This window comes from Phallusia mammillata, chromosome 2 (genome assembly GCF_965637545.1).
Source record: "Phallusia mammillata chromosome 2, kaPhaMamm4.hap1.1, whole genome shotgun sequence".
In the NCBI taxonomy this organism is placed as follows: domain Eukaryota; kingdom Metazoa; phylum Chordata; class Ascidiacea; order Phlebobranchia; family Ascidiidae; genus Phallusia; species Phallusia mammillata.
In genome coordinates, this window is record NC_137253.1 from 12897347 (window position 1) to 12913896 (window position 16550).

At 37.3% G+C, this 16550-nt stretch overlaps 2 protein-coding genes and 1 non-coding gene across 6 annotated transcripts; all 3 read right to left on the reverse strand.

Moving 5' to 3' along the window:
- Window positions 1-216: 216 nt before the first annotated feature.
- Window positions 217-14787, reverse strand: LOC145213415 (histone-lysine N-methyltransferase SETDB1-B-like). 4 transcript variants are annotated; one of them, XM_080081672.1, is made up of 29 exons: window positions 14724-14787; window positions 14041-14092; window positions 13857-13964; window positions 13410-13559; window positions 13096-13144; window positions 10896-11068; window positions 10419-10548; window positions 9955-10114; window positions 9467-9548; window positions 9027-9176; window positions 8401-8518; window positions 7994-8071; window positions 7164-7389; window positions 7042-7090; window positions 6599-6723; window positions 6082-6222; window positions 5616-5743; window positions 4885-5164; window positions 4309-4475; window positions 4105-4187; window positions 3556-3665; window positions 2866-2917; window positions 2650-2721; window positions 2166-2202; window positions 1963-2103; window positions 1692-1825; window positions 1565-1629; window positions 1198-1356; window positions 217-1115 (listed from the first exon to the last, which is right to left on the reverse strand). In XM_080081672.1, exons 2-29 carry the CDS (start codon window positions 14080-14082, stop codon window positions 998-1000), a joined length of 3327 nt encoding a protein of 1108 aa, XP_079937798.1. In that variant the 5' UTR covers window positions 14083-14092; window positions 14724-14787; the 3' UTR covers window positions 217-997. The 4 variants fall into 4 exon arrangements, with proteins under 4 accessions (XP_079937798.1, XP_079937797.1, XP_079937801.1 ...); XM_080081671.1 differs by having other exon boundaries at window positions 2163-2202; XM_080081675.1 differs by lacking the exon at window positions 2650-2721.
- On the reverse strand, window positions 12098-12171 carry Trnas-gga (transfer RNA serine (anticodon GGA)). The gene has a single exon. It is a non-coding gene; the product is annotated as a tRNA-Ser (tRNA).
- Window positions 14723-16214, reverse strand: LOC145213417 (DNA repair protein SWI5 homolog). Its single transcript, XM_080081678.1, has 2 exons — window positions 15827-16214; window positions 14723-14911 (listed from the first exon to the last, which is right to left on the reverse strand). Exons 1-2 carry the CDS (start codon window positions 16097-16099, stop codon window positions 14723-14725), a joined length of 462 nt encoding a protein of 153 aa, XP_079937804.1. The 5' UTR covers window positions 16100-16214.
- Window positions 16215-16550: the final 336 nt, after the last annotated feature.

A 16550-nucleotide genomic window follows, 5' to 3' on the forward strand; every position in this document is an offset into this window, starting at 1 on the left:
AAAGTTTACAACGCATGGGCAATATTAAAGAAAAACATTGGACTGTGTGTCTTTCCAAAGAACACTTTATACAGTTCTTTGGTCTTTCCCATAAAAACCAAGTTGATAAAAATAGTCGTTGAAATTGGACCGGTTACCAGAAGTTATTTTTGCAACAAATAATTGCTGACGACTTGAAAACTGTTCCTAAAAAGCAGGTTTTCCCGATTAAACGGATTGTATTTGCCAAGTTTATTTAACGGCCTCGTTTGCACATGTCTTGATCCAAATTAGCGGCACAACGCTTACATACTCTTCCAACGCTGTTGCGTTGACTGTTTGGCGTCGGAACGAAACAAAAAAGTTGCCGGGAGAGGATTAGAACTCACAACCTTGTGAACTTGCACAATTTCCCACATTGAGACGGAATTTTCAGGATGGGTTTTAAATCGCTGCAAGTGTTTTACGTGAAATAATATAGTACTCTGACGCAACAATGCCGCCAACGTATGTTTTTTCCTCAATAAAAAGAAAATTCTTGATCCGCAATTCAACACTCACAAATACAGTTTCCATATTTGCTCTGTAGTTCCTATTCTGGGGCCTGGTAAACCAAGTGTGAAATGAGTTGAACTCCGACAAACTTGATAAACGTATGGAAAGGTTTCGTTCATACAGAAAGGGAAAACCCTGATGAAACTTAAAACGCCGATGCAATTTCTCCATTAGCACCACTCACCAAAAAACAGATGTTTTACCGAACATTGGGAAAAGGTAGCCTACTTCACAAACCATAACCTGGAAAAAATTCAAGATGTATATGTTCCATTCACATTTATATCGCAATATCTCGATCCTTTCTTGCAAAATCTGAATGCTTCATGACAAACCGCTCAATAACCACAAAAAGGTGAAACGCAAACTGCGAGAGGAAAAATGTTCGAAAACAAACGAATTAGAAAAAGAACAGGTACATATCATAACTCAATGTTTGAAAACATGGCAAATGGCAAGAGTGTCAAAGCAGCCTCTTTCTGCATTTTGTCGATCCGCAATAGCAATGAATGACCCGATCATCGACACTACCAATCTCATAATTGTAATCCCATGTAAGTTCTGTTCCTGCTCTGATTGTGCTGTAAAATAAAATGTTAAGGACTTCTATTCCTCAGTGCTCATTATACATATAAACATAAGACAATTTTGTCTCATTTTTACCTGCTTGCAAAAAACGCTACCCATGGAAATCGCAGATCATGTGTGTCAATGAAAACGTTTTGTACCATCAAGTTTGGAGTGCAAGAGTGATTAAGATACCTTCCCAAATTGCCAGTTTGTTTTGCGTCAATAATGAATGCTCCATCCTGGCCAAAAAGCCTACATACATGGATGTTGGAAAAACGGTAACAATAAAGCACATGTGATACAGCATGGATAAAAATGACAAAATATTCAAGTTGTCTTGAGGTGTTTGTGGATTTCGCGCTACTTTTGTCGTTGGTCGATATCGAAAGCACTACAAATCTGCCTGTGGGTCATTTTCGTAATGCAGTCCCACTGGACAAAAGGGTTAAGTTTTTTTTACCGTCGCGTTTTGTTGGTTACTTCTTCTTCGTCACTATCCATGTTTCCCAATGCCAGCTTGTCCATCTGAAAACAATGTTGCATCCAAAAACGTGGACCAGAAAATAAGAAAAAAATGATTGACTTACCTTGTCGATTCCGGACGATTTCACAGCGATTGACGCTGGACGTCTGCTACTGGAACCATTTGTGTCTGAATCAGTGTCAGTTGTTTCCTCGTCCATTACAGATGAACGTTTTGGCAGTTCGTACACAATTCCACCTGACAAGGCAATTCTATGAATTAGTATTAGGCTAAAACAGCCTGTGGTTGGAAGCCCACGGTCCCCAAAAGATCTAAGTATCAAGTATGTACTTGGCATGTCATAAAAAACAGGCTATTTGGAAAAAAGGTTTTACCAGTTTCAGAATCAGCACTGGAGTCATTTGAAGGTAGATTGGATCTCGCCACCATATTCCTCCCTCTTCTTCTTCTCACTGAATCCGGAATAATTCCTGGAGAGACTTCGGGATCGGAAGAATACCCTAGCTTCTTTGAACCTGAGAGGGAAATAGTTGCATCGTTAAACAAAAGAGGCAGTAAACAGTGATTTACAAACTACCTGAACAAAATGGCTTTGCCGGCTTGTCTTCAAATACCTGTTGAACAGCACATGAAAAAATGGATGATAAAATACCACTGCGAGTGCCATGTTATTATGGATCAAAAAAGCTAAACAAGTTTTATCCGGTAACAAGACTAAATACAGTAAACCTCGGTTAATACGGACCCGTTTGGTAAAAAATGTCCGGATACGGCAAAGATTCGAATCAACCGATATCGATTAGTTCAAGCCTTACCACATTACAAATCACCTCACGTTTGTCCGAATTGGATGCGAAACAGATCCGGATTAACTGAATCTGATTTAACCAAGGTTTACCATACAAATCAAAAGTTTGGATTTTATTAAAAAAAAAATACAATTAAAAGTTGTAAAAAGACAATTAACAACAGAAAACTTGATTTTATTGAGTTAATCTGTAACACATGCTGCAAATAAATTTCACACAAAGGTTGAAATAAAAAAAGCACACAAGCGCCACCTGTTGTTCGTTTCCGTCAGATGAAATTGACCATGTGGTTCCAGATTGACGCTTGAAGACCATTTTCACGCACTTTGAACAGAACAAAAGAAAAAAATACTGGCATGCTAATGACTCTTTCCAGTTGTTAGAGGGTGGTAGAAGCAACCAAATCAGAGCGATAACATATAATCTTTTTTTTCACACAAAAATCATATTCACCATAATCGTACTCACCTCAGGGGCTTCTCCCTCAGTGTCGGTGCTGTCTTGCTCTGGAGGTGTTTTTCTGCACAAAATTTGCGTAAGATACAGCGAACGTAGTAAATGGTTTGTTATTAATGTAATCTCTCCAAGTACCAGCAACTGCGATTATTCAGAGCCATTAAAATCAGAATCAAATGCGGTCGGTCTTGGCGTGAGTGCATTTTGTATTTTTGCTTTTATTTATTGGTTTATCCCGCTTTTTATATTGCTTTCAGACACTGATGATGCTTATAAAAGCGAAATGTTTTCGTAAAACAAGTAAAATACAGCGACCCATTGAGTGGGTACAGTGAAATCAGCTATTTTGAAGAAAATGCTGCACTAGCCAATGCGACCGATCTCTCGTCACCAGCTGGAGTGATGAGACCTTATAGGTCGAAACAGTGTGCACTGTCTAGAGCTTATCGTTTATTGGCTCTTTGCTTTTACATCCAAGAAAATGCTTTATGAGAAATGTTGTACAACTTTATCAGTGGTTCTCAACACCCATTTTCTCGTTTAAGGCTTAACACATTTCAAACAAACAAAAGTTTTTTTTACACACTAAATACAATTCCATTGCGATTCTATTACAAAACTTTTTCTGGCTCAAATTTACCCCCACTGTATGTCAACTTTACCATTAATGCTGAAATTTAACCCCGATATTAACCAACTTACTGTTTTTTGTTTCCGCAGCTTTCATCATCACTGAAATCCGGTTCAGAGAGAGAATCGATGCCACTTGAATTATCATCGTTGTTGTAATCTTGCTTCTGATTTTCTGCCACCTTTAACGAAACCAAAACAAGAGTTGTAATGATTTTAAGTACCTTGCTTTAAACAACACCTCCTATAAAATCTTCCCTAACTTCCACTTACAAACAATTGAATACAGATAACATACCACGGCTAGCGCTATATGCAAACGGGCGGCATCAGAGTCGTAAGTCGGGCTGGAAGTTACTTAATTAAGTAGCTAGTTTCTGGGGCCTGTACCTTAATGCCTAACAGCCCTCCTCAAAAACGATTCGGAATCGGACCGGGCTTTCAGGCATATGCTTACAACTCTAAGCAGCATATCGTACAAACAAATGTTTTACTGTGGTAAATCATTGAAATAGAAGGGTTGTTAACTTGTCACAGAAATAGAGTCCTGATGCATCAAGCTCAGTTTCCACTTCGATGTTTGGTATTGGGATGAATCAACTGGCAGTTTATTGTCATTACCTCAATATGATCAAGCTCGGCCAGATATTCGTCTCCATTCATTAAACCTTCGTCATTTGCATTGGCTTCTGTCTGAATTTTGCCTGTAAAGTAAACCCAAGATTTCAGGACCCAGTATTCAAAACAAATACGCTAGCAGTCTACCTAGGATTAACCAGCTTTATAACAATGCACCTAAGAAAACAAATGAAATTTCGGTCTTACCAGTGTAAATGCACACGAACGTCCCTTGTGCAATGTCGTCAAGACAACGGATTCCCCACCCCTTCTTCTGTGTCTTAAACATCTGCAAGCGACATTGAAGACCGAGCTGAACGACCCGATTCAAACACTGCGATTTGCATTTGCACCTCGAGTTGCACTCATAGATCCTGCAGAAATTTTTGTTAAAACGTAAAGTACGGCAAGCGGGTCAGACTTGGCTAGCTAAGAAAGAGGTTTCCAACCATTTTGAGCATTCCTATTACGACGTTCATTCCTTTTAATACGCTACATAGACACTAACGCGTACGTAGATCATCAAAGTGTGGTCCCTTTACAATTTACATACGTAATGACCACCAGACTAAGGTTATAAACTCCGCTGATATTTCTACAAAATGATAAAACAAATCGAAAATACAACGAAACAAGCCTTGTCAACCCTTCATTTCAACGAAAACTCTGATCTAAATCCCAAGCAGTGTCATTGTTAAAATCTATTCAATTCACTCCTAAACGTTTGTATGTTAGGACATTTTCCTTTACATGGTCTCTAGCTATCCAGTAAAAATATCTTACCCAGTAGGTAGAAAAGAGTAGAGCCTTTTGTATTGGTATCCAGCGTCGGGCTTGATTTTTCCACCACGACAGCAGGAGGTTGCTTGTACAGTGAGTTGTTGACATGGACATTTTGATCTGTCACTGCAGTTATCCGGACAATCGCAACACACCATGAAATCAGTGTTGGTGTTGATTTTTACTCCGCGACCGGGCACACGGGTTTTAGTGTACGGCATCTTGGGTGGCTCTTCCATGTTGATTTCGTTCACACAAGAGATCGGAATATCTTCCTTGCCGTCTGGGACAAGATTGTGATTTTAGGCTGTGTCCTGTTTACTTTTTATTTCCGAAATCTTGTCCACCCAAATTTAACCAGTACTACTACTAACATAAGAACTCATAACAGACAGGCTTGCTAAATACCGATAGGCAGCATCAAGAGCACCGGTGCGAGGGGTATAGAAACTTTACAATTTAAGTAATACAGTTATTTTAAATTATATTACCTCGCCCAAACCCTAATAGCCCTAACCGTAACCATTTTTATTTCGTAATAATCTAGTGTTTATTGCGCTGCCTATCGATATTTTGTAAACTTGTCAATAACAAGCGTTTTGTGAAAGAATTGTTCTGGTTCATAACACCTTCAGAAGGTTTTTTTACTGAATCTTTTACACATTTGGCTAACGTCGACAGGTCTTTACTTAGCTTTAAAGTAAAAAAAAAAGAAGTTGAGGGTTATTTCTTACTCGAATAATCCTTAATAAAGATTTTGGCATCGCGAGTTTTAATTTCCGTGTTTTCCTGGACACGAATCGAAGGGTCAAAACTAAAATTGATGAAATCCAGATTCCGAATTCCACATTCCATCATGTATCTGACATCAAAAATAGAATGCAAGTTCAATGATTGCAAACAATCACAGCAAAAAAGCTATTAGTGGGACAAGATTAGTGGGATAGAAAACCGAAAACCAGTCGAAAACCACGCGTCCATTATCACCAGTTTGAATGTCCGGTAGTGATTTGCTTCATTTATTGTTGTGTAGTAATGAGAATGATGCTACTTACAATACACTAGTTGAGTGTGAGCTTTTTTTCTGTGTTACAATTTATGCATTCTGGGGCATTCAGACCAAGCAAAGTTTTTTAGACACAGGAATCGGTGCCCGTAGGTAAGGATAACTTCTACACCTAAGTAAACTGCAAAACTGACCTTTGTACGTCTTTCATATTTCGGCAAGCCCGTCCGCAAGGTCCTCGATAATGTACATGAAATGTGGATCTGTGTAAGTGTGGAATGCGAGAAAGTTCACGAGTCCATGAGAACAGAAGCGGTTTAAGCAGAGGATTGGTGCTGTGAAAATTAATGCACCTTTGAATATTAAGTACAAAAATCGTTCTTTTTAAATTAAATGTTTGTCGAATTTTTTGGTTTAGAAAATCCAGAAAAAGTCTTTCGGTTTAATGAACGGAAGGTCCCACCAGCGCAGCTAGTGAAAAGACTTATTCGTTATTGTAGCATCTAACGGAACTCCAGTTTGTTGGGAGAAACGTATTTGAAAGCCATACCTCACCTATCATATTCGATGTCACAAGCTTACTTATCATTTATTGGCTAAGTAGACAGAAATAAGAAGCATTTCAGCAAAGCCCTTAAAAAGCAAATTACGTGAATTATTCCTGCGGGAAATGTACCGCGTTGGTACAAAACTGCCAAACCCACCACTCACCCTTTAAACGTTCGGCGAAGTTGAAATGGTGCGATACATCGTGAACCGCACTTGTGAGGAACATAAGGGGAAGACGTGTGTGGAATCAAGTGTGACGAAGAAGATGTTTCACCATGACTGCCAACCTGTGAAGCAAAATACAAGGTAAAGATTTATCCAGGAGTTTCAAAGATTGTACAGCTTAAAGTGGTTAATGCAAAATAAGGTTTTCACAAAAAAATATTTTTTTTTGCAAAATGACTAAAAATCTCTTTTTTGGGCTTATATTGGGCCAAAGTGGCTTGTTTTAAGCCAAAAATGCAAATTTTCTAATTCTAAGCCATAAAATGGTTTGTTTTACACGTTGCCAAACTTAAGACACAAGCTTTACTTGACACCAATATTCTTGGGCAAAAATCTGCGTGTAAAAATCTTTCGTAAAAAAAGTCTAACTAGTAACTCACATTAGCCGATGACCGTCTGTTTTCAATCTTCCTCGAACTGGACGCAGACCTACGAAAAAATAAAGTATGGTTCACACAACAGATCTAGCACTCAGAAACTAGCCGAGATTTGAACCACTAACCTCTGAGCTTGGTCGATACTGCGGGACCGTGGCTTACTGTCGTCGTGTTTCGACGCTGCCTGCTCGCGTTGTTTTTGTTCAAACCGATTCATAATGTAACTTGCAACGTCCACGCCGCCCTGCATCTCCGAGTACGACTTGGGAATGTGGGTCACGTGACTGGGTATCTGTTTCCATGGCGACTGCTGCGCGCTGAGCGATTTCTCCCACGGCGCCTCCCATTGGCCTAAAAACATTGGTGAGTTTGGTTGAATAAAAATTGAACGTATGTACATAAATATATCTAACAGACTAACAGCACAAATAATCAATTAAGACGAACATAAATTTATAACTGGGATCAGCTCTGAAGCGTCCATGCAGACCAGCGATCACGGCACACTCATATGTAAATCACAGTACGCCTCTAGAGGCCTGCAACCAAGCATTCCCACATGACAAGGCGTAGCGTGAGAAAAAACTATTTGAACCCCGACAGGATTCTTTCCGGGACTTGTACTCTACCAACCGAGCTGCACTGGCCCAGGGGTGAGGATCGCCAGAATAATTTAATCAAAACCACAACAAGTCAGAAAGCCATTCTCTGGGGTTCATTAAGAGATCAGGACACATAATTTATACATTGGTTTTTAAACAATGTTCCAAAAGGGTTTCATAAACTTGCAAATTTAAGGACTGTTGCCAAGTTTAATCCCTCTGGCTGTAACAAAACATGCCTGTTGTAATTTGTTCCCAAACCACACAAAATCCTATTTAGGCCAGACCAGTCAAACATATGCTGCATTGTTAAAACAAAAAGGACATTCTGTTTCCTATTGCATTGTCCAAACCTTCTTTCCGGACTTGCATTTTCTTCTCTGTAGACTGGGAGTTCTCAAAACTCTTTTTACGGGGCTGTTTTGTTACTTCTGCAAAACAAGTTTAAAATAATTGCAAATTTAGTGACTTTTGGGCAGTTTCTAGAAAAAAATATTTCACTTTTTAATAGCTATATATATTTTTGCTTCATAAACATAGTTTGCGAATAAAAAAGCCACAACACACAAAGTCAAATTTAGAAAAAATCGCGATGCACAGCTTTATCACTTCAGAACGTTTGAATCTAGAACGTTTTAACTTCACTTCATTGGTTATTGGTCACAAACATTTTGTTTATTTCTTCTTATTATGGCAAGAAGATTATTATCTTCTAATTATGGCAAGAAGTAAGATATATTTAGACTTGACATGAACTTACCAGGTGGAGAGGAATCCCTGGTCAAATCAATGGTGGTGTATTCAATATGAGCTTTGCGCATTCCAGTGTGAGCCCTGGCAATACGATTTCCGGCACCCTGTCGCTCATTCTTAGTTTTCTAAATAACAAACAAATTTTTTACAGGAATTTGTCACGAAACAACCAACTTAAAGGTGTTTTTAAGTTTGACAACACAACTCACAACGTTGTGTACCCTCAGGTAGTGCGAAAAAGTTGTGAAGGCCTATATAAATTGTAGGGTTTAAGTATTACACCACTGAATGCATAAAAACGCTCAATTTCCTTTCGAATTTGATGAGTTTTTTATTTTCATCATTTATTGTAGACAAAAGGTACAAAAATAACATAATGAACAGTGGTTTAACCAAACTAAAAAAATGTTGTTTTATGCCTGTTTCAGACAAAAAGAAGGGGTGTGAAGTTTAGGACAAACATCTAAGGGTGGCGTGGACAAAGAGAGGTTAAGAGCCACTGGTTTAAAGTGTACAGACACAAAAAAGTTCCCTGCTCTAAGGGAAATTACAAGACTAAAACCGTCATGAAAAATCAGCCACACAGAAAAGATTTGATACAGTAGAGATCAACATAGAATCAGTTCTACCCACCACACCATGGTGTTTCCTGTACAATGGCTCCAATCTCATAGAGCCTCTATAGATTAGTTCTTTACTGTTGTCAGACAAATAGAGAATCTCAACTAAACTTCCATCAACCTTCAGGCATTTGGCAATGTGCCATTCACCCTCAAATTCAACCTGTTATGTACAGAAAACTTCGGGTAAATCGGATTCAGTTAATCTTGATCTTTTCCTAATTCGGACAAAACTTGAGGTACAAATGATTTATAATGTGGTAAGACTGAAACTAATTGACATTGGTTAATCTCAATCTTCACCCAACCCGAACAGGTCTGGATTAACAGAGGTTTATTGTATTTTCAAAATATCAAAATTTCCGTGTTTGGATTTTATACGGATACTAAAACCTACTAAACAGACTTATGCGTTGTAAAATACTAAAGAAAATGTTTATCTTGAAATACTACCTTCAAAGTTTGTCCCACACGAATGGTCAGCAACTGTCGAACTGCAGTGGATAGATAACTTTTGATATAGCTAGCTGTTGCCCTAAAACAGATACATGGTCTAAAACATTGGTCTCTCACAGGCAAAAATATTATGACCACAACCTGATTTCATTACTTATTGTTGGTTACTTAATTTTACTGTAATATCGCACACAATATGCTGTAAATGTCAACATTTTTGGTCTAGTTCTTAGTTTTCTACCTTTTCCGCTATATGCACCATTTACCACGCCAATATATATTAAAAGAAAAAGAGCAGAGAAGTCATATATTTGTAAAAAAAGGCTGTTTTTACAATTATTATGTCATTCCCAAAATTTGGTTTAAATTTAAAAAGAAGTGACACAATGAAAAAAAGTCTAAGTACCTTCTTACACTAAATTTGAGCAATAAAGAGTACGAAAGCATGGTAACTAAGTATGAGAGACAAAAGCAACAAATATTACTTGCAAGAAATGTCATTCCACACATCTCTTCTGAGTCCATACACCAAGTGAACTTGTCTGGGCTGGCAGTATGCAGCATAACCATCATCAAAGAAAATCAGCAGCCGGTTGTTATTCATCTTTTTGTCACTTGCCTCAGCAATCACACCAGAATAAATACCTACTCAAACAAAATAGCAAATGTTCATAGTTTTACTTTTGGCAATTGTATCTAACTTTTGTAATGTTTTGCAAAATGATATGAAACCTTTATAGCTAAATATAACAGATAAATAATCCTTAGGTTTACTTGATTTTAAACTTAGTGAATTGCTTGTGAAAATGCAATAAACAAGTAAAAAATGAACACTTCACAAAAAGCATTTTTGTTCAGTACTTGCTTGTGTTTTTGGAATTGTTAAAGCATTGTGGCTTTATGATGTTTAATGTCAAAACAAAATACAACCAACCAAATTGACTAATACCTTCATTACGATAACCAGCTGCGACCCTCATCCCAACATTGACCTCAGACATCTCAAATTTATCAGCACTGTCAATGCAGGCAAGTTGATTGATATGCAACATGGCTTTGTTGTTATTTACAAACTGGACCTACACACAAATGATCAGTTAATTTTAAGTCAATGCACGTCTCAGCAAATTTCTTTGATCTCAAAATTATGTCAAGTTTACAAAATAACACAACAAAATATTCTATTGACTTTTTTAAACCTACTTGGAAAATCGAAACTTAAAAAAAAATTTAAAAGTTTTTCATGTAATACATATTTTTGAATAAAATCCAGTTGGCAATAACATTTGAATCAATAGCAAATTTCTGTTTGATGATTGTGCTTTTCCACATAAGCTATACTTCATGGCGCCCTATTGAAATTGTCACATCTAGCTCAGATACTTCGATTTTATCCATTTTTTCTTAGTGTTCCATATACAAGCACCTTAAATTTCATTTTGTCTTTGTGCTTTTGCTGGTCGACGATCAAAGCTTTTTTCCATTCATCTTTGCACAGAGCTAACACTTCCAAGTTGGTGTAAAGGTGCATAGCCAGCAGTCTACTAGATGGTTTGAATTTTCTGGCCACTATCTTCTCTTGTTGTTGAGGAACAGCAACTGTTAAACAAAATGTATTTACTCGATTGTAAGCTGCTTGTTGTCAAAAAAAATGTAAGCCTCCTTTAAATCTAAGTCGGATTTTGCGATGTAAGGTACTATCGTTTAATAGCACTTCTTTATATTTTTTCCCAACATAGCGTATGATGATTTGTAGTCCCTGCATTCAAAAAAAATTTGAACGGAAAATAAATCAAAAGGTATAGGAGTAGAAATAATCTTGATATGATAAAAATGTAAGTCGCCTCAATTGTAAGCCACACAAATGGTAGGGTAAAAGACTTTATAAGCCACAGCTTACGGGGCTGTCACTCTAGATATTTTATAGTGATGGGACGATACCAGGTTTTGAAGCGAGTACCGATGCCGAGTACCACATGTATATACCTTCGATACCGAGTACTTAAGTACAGTGTTGTGCTTAGTTGTATATCACTGGCAAATTTATCTGCCATGGTCGGGGTACAGGCGTGCACGCACACATGCCGAAAAATGTAATCTCCACGCGATAGCGAAAAAGATATACGTAAACTGGTGGAACTTTTTTCCAATTTTGTGCTGTCCGAAGCAAACATTGGCATAAAGTTGCCCGTATTCTTATGGTGTAAATGGACCTTTGGTACTTGCACATTGGTATCAAAAACTGAGACAAAAAATTTCGATACCATGTACGAGTATCGATACCACTGAAATCGTTCGATACCGAGTACCGGGTACCCTTCCCATCACTAATATTTTATAGCTGTATCTAGATAGCTTTGATTAAGCCTAGATGTAAAATTTGGGATCTAGATAACGGCTATAAAATCTAGATAGTTTTTTTAACGTTTGTAAAGACCATAGGAACAGTACAAGTCAACATGATAAATTTCATTACTCGGATCAGCCGTGAAGCGTCTATGCAGACCAGCGATCACGGCACACTCATATATAAATCACAGTACGCCAGGCCTATTAAAGGCGCCATACCGAATCAACCGGTCACCAAGTATTCACCACCATATGGCAAGGCGTAGGCTAGAAAAATCTAGCCTGCAGTGGGATTCGAACCCACGACAGGAGTCTTTCCGGGACTCGCGCTCTACCAACTGAGCTACGCAGGCTCAGTGGAGAATCCGCCGAAAGTCGAATCACAAGCACCATTGCCTGCCTCGTATGCTGCACATTTCAGCTTCGTAATAGGGTGATTTACAAGTCAACAACTGTTCCACCCAGATAAGCACAAAGGCTCAACGTTATAAAGTTATAACTGTACCAGAAAAATGGAGTGATAATAAGGAAGAATAAACTTTTTCAACATCTAATATGGAGCAATTTATATTAAAAACATTTATATATGTGTGTTGTGGTTCGGCTAATACAGTGTTTCTCAACCTGGGGGTCGCGACCCCCCAAGGGGTCGCCAAGCACTTTTGAGGGGGTCGCGGAGACGCAACCGAACACGGAATTATTTTATCTGTATCAAAAAAACTTTCCCTGTGACTTTTGTTTAGCATATAGTAACTCACACGACCGTTTGATTTAGAACGGGCGCAACAATATTTGCGATTGTATACTTCTATAATTGCGGGTTTTGGTTTTTCTTAACATAAAAAAAACACGAAATAGTGAAATAGTTAGTGAAAAATAGGCGTTTTCCGGAATACAGCAAAACGCCGAACTATTGCAGCCACGTTAGATTGCAAATGTGTGATGAACACAATCAACACATGCTGGTAGTTAAACTTCCTGTGTGTGTGCGTGTGTAAAGGGGTCGCGTGGTGTTAGAAAATCTCTAAAGGGGGTCGCATAGTAAAAAAGGTTGAGAACCACTGGGCTAATATATTACATTAATTGGATTATTATATGTTTAGATGTATTTAATTTTTGATGTTTTATTAGACGACATGGATGATTTTAGATATTTTTTTAGGCCAAACTAGATTATTTCATTCAAACAAAAGTGGCAGCCCTGGTTGCTTCTCATCCATGTCAAAGCTATGAACACACCAAGTACAATACAATACACACTACAACTGTAAACCAACCTTTATTCCGTGCAGTTGGGACATTTTCTCTGTTTGAATCTTCAGTTTTCTGTAAAAACATATCAAGGCCACAATTTTATTAAGTCTACATAAAATGTTTAAACCAAACAACGCTTTTTATTCCAAAACCAAACTACCAGGAGTTGATAGGTATTTGATATACAACTGGTCACAAAAAATATATATGTAAACCACAGTTCAATATCTTACCAAAGGTTATATTTTTGTTTGCACTATCATTTAAGATATGTATACTTATAGCAGCATAGTTTAAACACACACTTTAAATAGGTTTGTAATATAAATGTAGTCACCTGCATTGTAATTGGGGGAATATCATCATCTACTGTAATCACCTCATTGGAATGTTGTTTATTAATTTCCTGTTGCAAATAAGCAGAGTCCAATTCTAGCTTTGTAACGTCATCAGATATTTTGTCAAAGAGAGCTTGGGCATCGGACAACTGCAACAACAAAAGTTGAACGTTTATACATGATATCACCGGTGGTTTAAACTTTGTAAGCTTTAGTGGTGATGTACAGATCACACTATTCAAATCAAATAATTAGAAACTTGTTATTAGGAAATGTTCTTTTGTCAAAAATAAGCACTTAGCAAAAAATGAGGGTTTTACAATATGCTGGAAAATACTGTTTTGAACAACCAGAACAAAAAACTATACATTACAAATTTACTTTGTTTATTATGAGTATGTATCCTTTTCAAGACAAAAGATGGCAGGAAAAAAATTGCATCTTACTTTTGACATAACATTCTCATCCAAAGAGTTATTAAGTCTTTTAAATTCATCGTCCAACTTTTCATCCAAACCAAATTCCTTTGTTGCTTCCTCGATCATGGATTGTAACTGAAATATAATACACCTTTCATTAAAACATATTCAAGCTGTCATAGATTCAAAAAACAGTGCAAAGTTTTCTTACCAGGTCATCGTATTCGTCACCAAAACGTACTTTAAAATCCATATTAAAGAACCTGCAAAACACAAATGTGCTTAGACCAAATCATCAAAGATTGGTGATTATTTATATCACAAATATTATTTAGATATTTTCAAGTACATTCACAAGCCTGTCGAACTATACAAAAGTCACAAATGTTTTTAACTTAGCTACATATGTACCATCAAGTTAATTTTCAGTTTCTATGGGACAGTCATTAACGAATGGTTGGTTATTACAATGGCTGAATAAGTGCATGTTTACATGAAATGAAAACAGGCTTCCTGTATTGAGAAAGCTACGTTGTTTCAACAAAATTTACTAAAAAGGCTATAGTTCATAGACAATCTATACACTGTTTTATTTACAGCTGTGATGTAAAAGACAATTCTTGGATCATTTTGTGTCATAATTTATCTAAAAGTAATTCCACATATTGACAAGAGTATACTTTTGGGTGGATTATATTAACTTTAATTTGTTTTCAACAAAAGCTAATATACATACTTGGCCTAAAGAAAACATAAAATAACAACTGGACTGCCTGTTTAAAACTTATTGTATTTAGGCCAGAAAAAATGAACAAAACATAGACGTACAAGTTTAGGCAGACAAATACATAAACAAGTATTGAAACCCACAAGATAGTAGCACTCAACACTTACTAGTCTTCCAAATTTAGATTGAATTTAGGATACAATGCACGAGTGGTGGTTTGTAGTTGAATAGCAAGTCTTCCAATGACAAGCTGTCCAATGTCTTTTATCTCATTATACTCATGCAACTTGTCGATGTGAATTTGTAAGTCTTCCTCTCGCAAACCTTCCTCCTCCAGTTCTCGAATCTCCTTTTCCTGTACAATAAGTATTTTAGTACCAAATCTTGGGCATTGTTACACATGATGGAAATTAATTTGTACAGATTAATATAGCAAAGTTTTGGTCTGTGGGATATGGTGGTTCTTGGTGAGATCTCGGGTGTGCAAGATCACTATGTCTGCATGCACAACCTCTAAGCCTGCATGCAAGACGAATTATACTGTTCAGCTCAAGTGGTAAACAGGACCAGACCAGGCAGGTTTGCGTGTGCGGCCGAAAAAGTTGGCCTGTAATTTTTTTTATAAAACAACTTGCATGTGCAGCTGCTAGGGTACCTCTATTTCTCGACTTTTTCGTTTCTCGAGAAACGAGAAATTAAAAATCCATTTCTCGAGAATCTCGAGAGTCTCGAAATTTTTATTTAAGCCGATTTTCTAACAAAAACAAACAAAAAAATTCCTGATTTTACGTTTTTTGCTTCTAGTAGCGGTCGCAAGTAGTGATTCGGTAGCAAACCAGCAAAAAAACGAAGCGACTGTTATAGATCTTACGCAACCAGGCGTGACTACTGCCTGGGAAAGGTTAAAGTTTATTGGCAAGGCACAATAAAAATCGCTGTTTCGCAAAATACATGTGATAAGAAGAGTGGCATTTACTTTTTGTTTATGATTAGTGACGTATTTTTTCTCGAGAAATTCTTATTTATTTCTCGAGAATCTATTCTAGACTCGTTTTTTTTCGAGATTTCGAGAAGGAACTCTAGCAGCTGCCATACTTTGCACACTAAATATCCCAAGTCAATGCTCCAAGAGACAGAAAGTAGCAAGTACACTAACCAAAACACTATATGTCATCTGTGTTTGTACACCTATAGTATCAGCACTTAATGCACAATTATCGTACAAACCAGATTTACAAACTAATCATCAAAAACATGCACAATTGCACACCTGGTTTTTTACTAGATCTTTAAGGCTTTGTATTTCCTCTTGCGTAACCTCTATTTTGGGTGACTTCAGCTTCAACGGTGAGTTGAATGCACCCGATAGTGCAGGTCTTCTTCTTTTCCTACCTGACGAGTTGCAAGAAGCTGCGGTGTTTGCCGGTGAGCCAGCTGTGTTTGGGGATCTTAACGGAGATTTAAACGCCGAACGCACTTTGCTTGATGAAAGGAATGAAACTGTACGATTTCTAGCTACAGGGGTGTTTGGAGTTTGTGACATAACCTGGGCGGCTGTGGCACGAAACTAACCTGCTAAATGACTAATCAGACTAATATTTCACTCACTCAACAACGTGGTTCATGGTTCGCGCGCCTGTTTATTGCTTTGCTGATGTCGTCACGCTGGGTGACTCTTGTTATCACCAGACCGTGACCAAAATAATAATATTTTTAGGATATCTATTGTACAAAAATCTTTTGGCGCTTTGTTGTAAAAGAGTTAAAAGCAAATACCTAATAGCATGCAGTTAATTTTTTCCAGTTCACAAATGTGTATTGGTAAATAGTTTGAGCACAATAATGACAAAATCAATTTTACCATTTTAGCGTATTCTATAAATTGTTGCATGTTTCAACGATCTGTTTAAACAACATTACGTTGCCTCATGTGTTTTATTTTGTTAGCACCGGGCTATTTCAACAATAATTGCTAATGTGGCAACATGTGCGTT

Coding starts and splice junctions, on each gene's coding strand:
- LOC145213415 (XM_080081671.1), bottom strand. CDS start 14,082: ATGGATTTTAAAGTACGTTTTGGTGACGAATACGATGACCTG. Junction 9,549..9,954: donor TGGAATGACATTTCTTGCAA/GTAATATTTGTT, acceptor TATCTGTTTTAG/GGCAACAGCTAGCTATATCA. Junction 6,724..7,041: donor ACAGACGGTCATCGGCTAAT/GTGAGTTACTAG, acceptor TTTGCTTCACAG/GTTGGCAGTCATGGTGAAAC.
- LOC145213417 (XM_080081678.1), bottom strand. CDS start 16,099: ATGTCACAAACTCCAAACACCCCTGTAGCTAGAAATCGTACAGTTTCA. Junction 14,912..15,826: donor AAGATCTAGTAAAAAACCAG/GTGTGCAATTGT, acceptor CTTATTGTACAG/GAAAAGGAGATTCGAGAACT.